Source organism: Erpetoichthys calabaricus, chromosome 2 (genome assembly GCF_900747795.2).
Source record: "Erpetoichthys calabaricus chromosome 2, fErpCal1.3, whole genome shotgun sequence".
In the NCBI taxonomy this organism is placed as follows: Eukaryota; Metazoa; Chordata; class Cladistia; order Polypteriformes; family Polypteridae; genus Erpetoichthys; species Erpetoichthys calabaricus.
In genome coordinates this window covers 292190040-292202298 of record NC_041395.2, presented here as the reverse complement: position 1 = coordinate 292202298, position 12259 = coordinate 292190040, and the positions used below count along the sequence as shown (strand labels likewise).

The 12259-nt window shown below is 38.8% G+C and overlaps 1 protein-coding gene across 1 annotated transcript in view; it reads left to right on the top strand.

The window, feature by feature from the left end:
- atrnl1b (attractin-like 1b) overlaps positions 1–12259 on the top strand; it is a 1074694-nt gene that overhangs the window by 394730 nt on the left and 667705 nt on the right. Inside the window, exon 19 of the mRNA XM_028795765.2 lies at positions 8367–8504. Within this exon, the coding sequence (XP_028651598.1) occupies positions 8367–8504 (138 nt within the window). The remainder of the gene's footprint in view (positions 1–8366; positions 8505–12259) is intronic.

Sequence of the window (12259 nt, the reverse complement as noted above, 5' to 3'; positions counted from 1 at the left end):
AAAAAAAAAAAAATTAGTAAGACGCCCACTTGGAGGCGCCAAATTATTTTAGTGTGTGTAAAGGCTTTAACTTCTGCCCACCCAAGGATCTCTGTTTCACTTTTTGGCCCAGATGCCAGAAATATTAAGAGATTTATTCAGTTTATCTATAAGGTCCATAAATCTGTGAAATGCTGTATTAAATACTTGCACTTTCTTTGTTGTAGCTCAGATGTGGTGATATTTTTTAACAAATAGCCCAGACACACTTGCTGCAATACCACAAAATTATACTATTGTTGATAACATAAGGAATAATAGAAGATGAATATATAAAAATAAATATATACAGTAGGTGTAGATATTTGCAGATGAAGTAAGTAACACTAAACAACACAAAACATAAAATTACTATAGCTTAGTTGAATCTTTTCTCTCCTGTAGAAAAAGGCATGTAACATATGGATTCAGATCTTTCAATTCATGTGGTCAAGATTGATACGTTCTTTGCTCACAACTAGTCTACACTGTGTTACCCCCCACACACACTTTCTGTCTTACCATTGGTTTCTTAGTTGTACATAAGCCTTTTTTGGTTGACAAGTGATTGACTATTTGATCTTTCAAGGTTGCCAATCATTGAGTTATGGGTCTTTGTTCAAGCAAGTATTTTAATTGGTGCCACAAGAAGGCATCTCTGAGGTGTCACTTGGTGAATGATATTATTTTACCTGATAAGGCCCATATCCTGCAGTCCAAAGAGACTTGTTAGGAGGACTAAGACTCTTTGTAAGAGTGTCTGGCAGCGGCTTTTTAAGACAAGGATTTGTATTCCTGGGATATCAAAATGAGTAATTAGATTAGATAAACTTTATTAATCCCATTGGGAAATTCAGATGCATACAGCAGCAGAAACATTAAAAACAAGGATACAGGCTAACAGAACAAATAACAAAGCCAATCAATCAATTGATAAATAAATGAAAATAAATAAATATAAATTGTGCAGACATTTCAAAGTTAATTTAACGAGTACATTGGGAGGAAGGATTGCCTGATAGCAGTGGACAAAAAATGAAAGTGTATCCTACAATGCCTGCATGCTTTCTTCATTTTTCAATATTCTACCCTCCTCCAACCACACCCTACATGTGCAAGTTAATTAATAAAGCAACTGTATAATATGGAGATGTCACTTGTCACCTTAGGGTATATAATATGTGTTCAGGTTTTCATTCCAACAGAACTTGACAATTCTGATTATGTAAAATAAACATGTTCATCTAATAAACTTTGTTTAAATGTTCTTGTTTATGTTTTTACTGTCACAAGACGAGAGTGCTTTATTTCTTCAAGAGCATTTCTCTAATTGGGATACTCTGTTGTTTGTCGCTCATTCCAAAGATGTGCATGTTAAGATAATTGTCAATTTTACACTTGGTCTGTCATAGATAAGTGTGATAGTGTGAATCATTTTACTCTTGTAATGGACTAGTTGCCTGACCAGGGTGCCCTGCCTTGCCCTATCCTGTTTGTTTAGGTTCTGTCCCTCATCAACACTGAATTTAATTGAAAGGTTTCAATAATTAATGGATTTTTTCAATGAATGCCCAGCATCTTTGTTCAGAAGGAAGTGAGCGAAGTTTTTAAAAATGTGATCAACTTTGTGTTTACTTATTTTGTATTAACTTTACAGAATATTTAACACATTTACCTTGTTTTTGATATGAAGCTATTATTTCTCTGCAGCAGAGTTATTTTTTTTTTTTTTTTTGACGAATGTGAACTGTACCTGCAGCGTTCTTTCATCTTATAATTAGTGTTAGTTCTATCTATAATGGATTTGAGACTTTGACATTTGGATTGCTCCATTGTAATTAACACTAGAATTACCAGAGTCTACGAAAAAACTCGTAGATCCGGCCCACCTTAAATCCGTTCGCACCTCTCCGCCAGTGTCCTTTGTCCCCTAAATGTGCCGATAAAAACAAGCTGCAAGCAGCCGGCTATTCCATCCCCCCACCAACTTAGAACGTGCACAAGCATCTCCCAGCTCATGCCTTGATTGATTATCTGGGAGTGAAGTGGAGTTTTAGAGTGGAAATAATAGATCGTTATTTGGAACACACGCATTTCATGTGTGTTCCGTTTCTACAGTAATCTGTGTATACACATTGTTAAAACAGAAACCTTTTCATATTTTAGTAATAAATGTTACAAAATGTAGTCATAACTATAGAATGTGTGAAGCATGAAGTCCAAACATCAAATAAACACTTTCACAAAAGGTTCAAGAACAATGCAACAGCTTCCATGGCATAGTGGTAAGATTTGCCGTCTCAGAGCACAGTAGGCTTACTGTCTCTCAGAGATCTGAGTTCAATTCCCTGTTGAGGAAAAAGTGTTCTATTTTTTTTTTCTTTTTAACCTCAAATGGACATAAAATTTATAAATTGGTATGCACGGTCAGTTAATGAGATTGTTATATTTTCATGTGGGATGCTCCTTTTAAAATATTTTTTAACAATTGAGACTGCAATTAACATGAACAAATGTCCTTATAACTGTTATTTTTAAGATCCATAACACACAGACAGAGCACTGCATAATAGAGAGACAGACAGGCAGAGATATATAAACAAACAGGGAAGGCACATGTACTGAAAGAAAAAAAAAAGATCAACATGTGCGTTGATCCTGCTGCACTGAATAAGCTCACACGCTCTAAGTAACAGCGGTGGTGGTAGTATGTATCGTGATTTAGAGAGAATAAAAGTTAAACGGTAACTTTTACAAGTCCTATAAATGCACACCGTATGTTACGGATGCAAACCAAATGTAGGTGTGTACTGTATAATATTAACAAAAAGAGCAGCTCATTGCTGAAAATGGCAAATATAGGAGTGAGTGGGGCTTGAACCGGGGACTCTTGATTACAAGTCAGTAAATCTTACCGCTATGCCACTGAAGCTGTTGTCTATTCCTTGAATCTTTTGTGAAAGTGTTTACTTGATCTTTGGACTTCAGGCTTCATACATTATATAGTTTATGCCTACATTTTGTCATTTACTACTAAAATATGAAAAAGTTTCTGTTTTAAAAATGTGTTTACACAGATTACTGTAGAAATGGAACACACATGAAATGCGTGTGTTCCAAATAGCGATCTATTATTTCCACTCTAAAACTCCAGCACTTCAATCACTCCCAGATAATCAAACAAGGCATGAGCTAGGAAAACTTAGTGAACGTTCTGCGACGGTGGGGGATGAAATAGCCGGCTGCTAACTGCTCGTCTTAATCGGCACATTTAGAAGACAAAAGAGAGGTGAGAACAGTTTTAAGGTGGGCCGGATCTACGAGTTTTTTCATAGACTCTGGTAATTCTAGTGTTAACATAAATATTGATGGCCTTCCTTTGGTCATCTTTCCCATATTGAATAGTTGATTGGTACATACAGAATGTGTGCATCCCATTTCCTTTTCATACTTTACACATTATAATGTCTGGGTTAGAGATAGAGATTAAAAATAGTCCTGCCATTATGTCTAGATAAAGAGAGAAAATCTAATATTGTGTCTATTAAAAATTTGGGAAGCAGTCATATTTGATAGTGAAATTTGAATATGGATAACAAAGGAATTAGATAGTCCGAGTAAAGGCTACCAATGTAACGTGATTAGGGTGTTATTATTCATTGTTACTTTGCCACAAAGAGATTTACAGGAAAGGAACAAATATATTTGGATGATTTCTGCCCAGACGACAAAAAGTGAAGAAACTACAGGTTAGTACCTAAGACCCAAGATTAAGCCTCAAACATCAATTTTCAGATATTATCTCTTCAGTTCATAATTCAAAAACATGAGAAAAATTTACCTGTTTGGATAAACATAATAATGTAGAAGAAACCTCCATTCTATGTATCATCTAGTTCTGTGCAAATAATACCTTTACCTCCCACTCTTTAAAGCAGGGTATATGTAATGACTTATAAAACCAAATCTTTACCATAAGTAACTGCCCAAATTGTGTGAATTTGAGGGTAATTACATTTCTATTTAAATTTGAAGGGTGACTTGGGTAGTCCAAGTTAGAATATAAGCTACATGGTGTCTCAAGGCGGCTCTAGGGACGGAATGAGCATCATGAAACATTGCAGCATGATTTATCGATTTTTTTTTTTTTTGTACTGTTTGCAACCCTAATTTGCAATAAGTTAATCGAGACAATATAGCCCCACCCAGGACTGCTTTGGGGGCTGTGTCAAAAACAGCAAGACAATTCTTTAACTAAGGAAAATATTAACTATAGTGGCTGGGAATTGAATGTGGATTACCTGCTTTAAAGTCAAGTGTCAAATCCCCTCGGTTGTTATTTTCACACTACATTGGGCTCCGTGGCTGCCCCCTATTCGTGCGTGTGTGACATTAGTTACTTCTGGGATAGTCAGTATGCCCCAATCTCCACCATAAAATGGATAAGCAGCTTTGTAAATGGATGAATGGCTAAGAGTATTATTTAAAAAAGCCTAATGGTACTTTTCAAGTTGTACAAAATAAGGCATTGAATGTACATTTTATGATATTTGAACTGTGCAATAAAATCAAGAAGACATTATGACAAAAATGTGTTGTTATCACAAAGAGAATACATTTTTCTTTCATAATGCCAAAGACAAAGGTAAATTCAGTATTTTATTTAGGCTGGAACTGGCTGGGCCTCATAGATAGATGTAAAGTTTGTAGTGCATTTCTGGCAATTAAACAAGTACACATATTACACCCAACATGTAACATTATGAACTTTTCCTATCATGTCATTTTTCAATGTTTATTTTCAAAATTAGAAGTTACAAAGTTTACCTGAAACATACAGCTGTTCAAACTCTGAGCACATTCTGAGAGCATTAAATGTAAAGTACAATTTCACAGTGCACATTCTGTCTAATAGTCTTTTTTTGTGTTTTATTCTTAATGTGCACCATGGCTTTGCACTGTACAGTGTTTGGGCTACTTTCTGTGCTGTCTTTTCTTCTGGCACTTTCCACAGAGAATTCAGGCTGCAGTTGTTTAAGGAACTAAAGTGGAAAAAATTTACCCAGAGAATGGATAGGTTGGTGGGATAGATTTTTAACTGAATCCTTCTTTATGATTTTATTTACTTTTAATTCAGTATAATTGTTCATTACATTTACTACACTGGAAAAAATCAAGAGTTAAAATGCTGATTAAACTTTTTCATATGTAATAGGTATTATACTTGAATGAGACCGTAGAGCCTCTTGGAGTCAAGTTTCAGTTGCTATTTGATGCTATTTACTCTTAACTGTAAAACTGACTAAGAAATGTAGTGTGTGCTTATTTTGCTAGTATTTTATGGCAGGCAGATCTTTTAAATTTCATGTCACCTTGAGTGCCTAATTAATCTCATTAATTGTTCATCTTGACATTTATTTTCTCCACTGTGTGTAACAGTTAATGATCTTAAAAGTGGAAACAATTCAAGATTTGCTTACAATACGGCCACAACAGAACTGTTAAGTGTCCAGTTATTCAAGTAATTAAAGCAAGCAAACTATTGATGACTTAAAAGGATTAAAAAATAAATAAATAAATAAATAATAACAAATGCTTGCAGCTGGCGATTTCTGCTTTCAGGGATATCGACCAGTCTCGCTACAGCAGTTCTGTCAGTGTTGTTTATTTGTTTTCTTTTTAGAATTGTCAAGGGTCTGTCTTTTCCTTGTTAGTGAAATTTCTCTAATCTTCTAATGAATCTCATCATATTTGGGGCGCTGTTTACTTTGTAGTAGACTGTAACCTACTTTTACAGCTATGCTTTCAGATCTCTCCTTCGTTGGCTTTGGCTGTGTATATTGTTTGGCTACCCTGATGCCAAAAGTAGTGATGAAAAGTTTTACTTTAATCAGTTCTCTATTTATTTAATCCATACTTTTCTTTATAGTAATATTACTTAAAAATGTTTGGCCTATCAATTTTAAACTGTTAGACAAACATTGAGGTTGGGGTGGATTTTTGTGGAAATAGTGAAAGAGAGTGGTCAGGGCGGCTGCTTCATGGGTCAGGGTTCAACTTTTTGCTCTCTCGTCGTCTGTGAGGATTTGCATGTTCTTCTGCATGGATTTTCCCTGTGTGATCTGCTTTCCTTTAACATCACATTGACAAGTTTTTAAACTTGTTGATTAAACCTAAATTAACTCAGTATGAATGAGTGTGCCCCATCCTTTATTTCTTCCAGGAGAAGCTCTAGCTCCCCACACTTCCTGTTGAAGTATGAAGATTTGGGAAATTAATGAAAAAAAAAATGACTTGATTTAGATAAATCTTGGGAATAATATGTTTAATGTCAGTCAGTCATTTTCCAACCCGCTATATCCTAACACAGGGTCATGGGGGTCTGCTGGAGCCAATCCCAGCCAGCACAAGGCAGAAACAAACCCCGGGCAGTGTTGCCAGCCCACCACAGGGCACACACACACACACACATCCACACACCAAGCACACACTAGGGACAATTTAGGATCGCCAATGGACTGTGGGAGGAAACCGGAGCACCTGGAGGAAACCCATGCAGACACGGGGAGAACATGCAAACTCCACACAGGGAAGACCCGGGAAGCGAACCCAGGTCTCCTAATTGCGAGGGAGCAGCACTACCACCGCGCCACCGTGCCGCCCTATGTTTAATATGATTAACTTAATTTTTAAAAGCATAGAAAGGTTAGTCTAATGATGACCCTTTGAGCATCTTACATTGTACATTGATTAGTTATAAAACATATGTGTAGCTTTCTGTTTTTGTAAAACCATTTACTATACAGTCATCTTATATTTCCTTACCTGCTGTTAACCAACATCCGATTGGACTGCAACAAGATGTTAAAAAGCCATTTAGAAGAAACTGTTTTTCAAATAAACATGTGCCACTGTTGCTGTGAATGATGTGCATGGTTGCTTTTTTGGTAACATCAATTCATCCATTTTTTTTTAGCATGCTTTCACAGAGTGTATCCTGTCTGTTTTGAGTGCCGTGGGCAGTAGCTAGGAACTAGCATTAGACTAGAATCCTGTCAATCACTGGGCACACTCACACAGACACCCTCCCTCCTTATTTGTTTATTCTTGGCCAATTTAAAGTAAAGTATTTAGCTACTATCTACTTATGTGGCATCTGAATTGAAATTGGAATACCTTGAAAAATGTGCACCACAGAGGCAGGTATTGGGAACTGAACCCAGCTCCCTTGATTTGTGAAGCAGCAGCACAAACTATACCTGACTAATGCTAATGTGAGTTACCGGTAAATTAAGTTTAAATTTACTACAGATGGTGTGCTGCTTAATCACAAAATGCTGAAAAGTGATTCTAAGTATTAGATAACCTGGTGCTGTATTTAAAAGGGTTCATAGCAACATATTAATGCTTTATATATTAATCTCCACATCATTGATGGAAGTTTTACTCTTCCCATTAGGCAAATAAAACTTTATTTCAAGTAGCCCATCATTTCAGTGAACGCTGAAAGTATCTGTGTTTTCGGTATTCATCCTAGCATGGTTCTATTTCAATTTTCCAGTAATGTTTGCCTTTTTGATTTGGCAGTGTGACTATTCACAATCATCAGATCATAAACATAATGAAAACTGCTTATGACTGTGAACTTGAGATGAACTGGTTCCTTAAGAGAAAAAACACAGAACCTTGGGTTTTACTGCATAAAAATATAAAAGATGCCAGGTTCATTTTGATATGACATCCAGTAGATTAGCTAGATCAATGTGTGAAAGTATTTAAGATAGGATATTTTCATATGCTCTCAATGTTGGTTTTTGATGTAAAAGTTTCTGTGTTAATGGATTGTTTAATGGAGAAGAAGTTTAGCAAGCTAAAGGCAAATCTTTATTCATTTTTTGTATTTTAATGTCTGCTATGTAATAATATCCTATAAAATGAAAATTTCTTCTGAGAGGCAGATTTTACACTCTGAGGATTAATTGCACAACCAGTCTGCAATGTGTAGAGTTAGTTCGTCTCAGGTTGAGATATTCTGACCCTATTAATTCTGTTTTTCTTAAGCTGCTTGGCAGTTTTCTACTTTATTTCTGGTTGCCTGAAATGTTTGCCTATAATCATATTGATTTTCTATTCAGAGACCTATTATATGGAAATTAAGCAACAAATATGGTGAGAGCTTCATTAAAAAAGCTACTTTCAGAAAAGTAATACCTATTAAAGATGATTTTGTTTTCTGAGATCTCTTCTGTCTACTGTGCCTTATCTTAATTTCTGAGAAACCATGCATGTCATTGATTTTAAACAGTTTATATTTAATATTTGACCTAGGATTTGTTTTACTATTTCAGCATGTCAGTGCAATGGGCACAGCACTTGTGTGAACAGCAGTGTGTGTGAACATTGTAGGAACCTGACCACAGGCATGCAGTGTGAGGCCTGCATGGCAGGTTTCTATGGAGATCCTACCAATGGAGGAAAGTGTCAGGGTGAGTGAAAATTAGATTTTGTTACTTTATACTCAAAGCAGATGACTTAATTAAAGACCTTCTCTATTGTATATCTGGCCTACTCATGTATTTCTCCCAACTTGCATTGCACTTAACCACCTAGAATTGACTGTTATATGGACCAGCCAGTCATTTGGCGATTGTCAGTAATTGTTTATCCCAGGTCTGTCCACAGGTATGAGTTCCCACTATCCTCCCTTTCTGGTGCAAGGCTCAACAATATATTTTGAAGGGTTATTTTTGATATCTGTGTATGACTTCTCTTCCTCCTCTCAACAGCACTTAACTAAATTGCTGATTAAAAAGCTTTAAGGGTCATTGAAACACACAAGCACCTAATCCTTTGGATGCCCGGGTTGCCTGCAGCCTGGTACAGTCATATGAAAAAGTTTGGTAACCCCTCTCAGCCTGCATAAAAGTTTACTCTACTTTCAACAAAAAAGATAACAGTGATAGGTCTTTCATTTCCTAGGAACATCTGAGTACTGGGGTGTTTTCCGAACAAAGATTTTTAGTGAATCAGTATTTAGTTGTATGAAATTAAATCAAATGTGAAAAACTGGCTGTGCAAAAATTTGGGTCCCCTTGTAATTTTGCTGTTTTGAATTAATGTAACTGCTCAATACTGATTACTTGCAACACCAAATTGGTTGGATGAGCTTGTTACACCTTGAACTTCATAGACAGGTGTGTCCAATCATGAGAAAAGGTATTTAAGGTGGTCAGTGGCAAGTTGTGCTTCCCTTTGACTCTCCTCTGAAGAGTGACAGCATGGGATCCACAAAGCAACTCTCAAAAGACCTGAAAACAAAGATTGTTCACTCTCATGGTTTAGGGGATGGCTACAAAACGCTATCTCAGAGGTTTAAACTGTCAGTTTCAACTGTAAGGAAAGTAATCAGGAAATGGAAGGCCACAGGCACAGTTGGTGTTAAACCCAGCAGGTCTGGCAGGCCAAGAAAAATACAGGAGCGGCATATGCGCAGGATTGTGAGAATGGTTACAGACAACCCACAGATCACCTCCAAAGACCTGCAAGAACATCTTGCTGCAGATGGTGTATCTGTATACTGTTCTACAATTCAGTGCAATTTGCACAAAGAACATCTATATGGCAGGGTGATGAGAAAGAAGCCCTTTCTGCACTCACGCCACAAACAGAGTCACTTGTTGTATGCAAATGCTCATTTAGACAAGCCAGGTTCATTTTGGAAAAAAGTGCTTTAGACTGATGAGACAAAAATTGAGTTATTAGGTCATAACAAAAAGCGCTTTGCATGGCGGAAGAAAAACACCTCATTCCAAGAAAAACACCTGCCACCTACTGTCAAATTTGGTGGAAGTTCCATCATGCTGTGGGGCTGTGTGGCTAGTTCAGGGACTGGGGCCCTTGTTAAAGTCGAGGGTCGGATGAATTCAACCCAATATCAACAAATTCTTCAGGATAATGTTCAAGCATCAGTCACAAAGTTGAAGTTACGCAGGGGTTGGATATTCCAACAAGACAACGACCCAAAACACAGTTCGAAATCTACAAAGGCATTCATGCAGAGGGGAGAAGTACAATGTTGTGGAATGGCCGTCACAGTCCCCTGACTGGAATATCATCGAAAATCTATGGGATGATTTGAAGCAGGCTGTCCATGCTCGGCAGCCATCAAATTTAACTGAACTGGAGAGATTTTGTATGGAAGAATGGTCAAAAATACCTCCATCCTGAATCCAGACACTCATCAAAGGCTATAGGAGGCGTCTAGAGGCTGTTATATTTGCAAAAGGAAGCTCAACTAAGTATCTATATATATATATATAATTCACTAAGCCGGGAGACAAGTAGCCACCCATGGAAAGCACGCCGGAAGGGGCGTGGATTCACTAAACCGCCGACAAGTAAGACGCCAATGGCGCACGCAGGAAGGAGCCATGCCCACCAACTCTTAGACCATTGGATACGACGAAAAAAATCACAGAGCCACGCCCACCAACTCAGACGCGACGCCTCGGAAAACATGCCGTCATTTCTGTTTGTCTGTGCCACAGTCCACTTGCAGCTCTGAGCCACGTTGACTTTTCATTAGTCAACCTCAGTGGAACGTTGGTTCACATAGAGGCAGCGCCAGAGAGAGACAGAGGCACACACAGGCAGCGCGACCGAGAGAGAGAGCCGCGCACACACAGGCAGTGCCAGAGAGACAGAGCCGCACACACACAGGCAGCGCCAGAGAGACAGAGCCGCACACACACACACACACACACACACACACGAGAGAGAGAGCCACGCACACACACAGAGGCAGCGCCATAGAGAGATAGAGGCACACACAGGCAGCGCAAGAGAGAGCCAAATAATCCTTTAAAACTGAAGTTAAAACACAATGAAGGAAGCAGTCTTTAAAAACCAATAAGCCCTGTGTCTCACCTGCTTCAGGCCCTGCAACAGTCGAGACGCTCTCTCTGCAGCTGACCTTCTCTGTGCCTGACTCCACTACTGTCAGTCGCCTGATTAAAAATGGCCTTTTGAAGGGGAGCTATGGACCCGCTATACCACAGGAACACATTGCCTTCGAGCCTGCTCTCACTCACTCTAACGTACCGGCTTTCTCTCTCTCTCCTCACTCGCTCACACACTGCACAGGGGAGAAATGCCCACAGCACGAGTCTACCTGGAAACCATTTCAGCCACACTTCCACGCCCCTCGCTACACTGTGAGTGCGATGAGTATTTATTTAAAAATGGGCTTTTGAAGGGGAGCTGTGCACCCGCTATACCACAGGATCACCTGTGACATTGCCTTCACATTGTTTTCCTTTTATTTATGATCCTGTTGAGCAGATCAGACACCCAGGCAAACAACACTGAATAATCAATAGCTGCAACCACTTTGCCCGCCCCAGCTCCTCACCTGAGTCGGTTTTGTCTATGTTCAGCAGTGTTTCCCAAACTCGGTCCTGGTGAACCCCTGTGGATGCAGGGTTTTGTTCCAACCAGATTCCTAATCATTAATGCCGGTGAAACTCATCCGGGATAAGTCGGTTTTTCAAACGCAGACGTGTAGCACATTAGTCTAGCAGACTAGCTGGATGTAAAAATGTCATTGACGAAACTGTTGCTCTCAAACTTCGCAACATGGCTGTTGGCTTTGTTTGCCAACATTGGGATAATGTCGGCGACGTGGTCACAAACTGCAACAACTCACCACACAAGGATGCCCTGTCTCTCGAGGCATTCACACTGCCGGAAGACAACCATGGGATACGCAGAAAACAGCCATGTCAGTCAACGCAGATCAGACACCCGGGCAAACAACACTGAATAATCAATAGCTGCAACTACTTTGCCCGCCCCCACTCCTCACCTGAGACGGTTTCGTCTCTGTTCAGCAGTGTTTGCCAAACTCAGTCCTGGTGAACCCCTGTGGCTGCAGGGTTTTGTTCCAACCAGATTCCTAATCATTAATGCCGGTGAAACTCATCCGGGAAAAGTCGGTTTTTCAAACGCAGCCGTGTACCAGATTAGTCTAGCAGGATGTAATAATCAGAGATGAATGTGCGCCCTCGCGCTGAGTGAAAAGCCAATATATATTGAGTCTACAAAACATGATCAGCAAGTCTTTGATAGGCTGCAACAAAATGATGAAAGAACGGGCGCATTTTTTTCACACAAGCTGGGTGGGTGGGTGTGACGAGTTGGGGGTGGGCACATGAAATGTTACTTTTCTTGATGATTTATTACA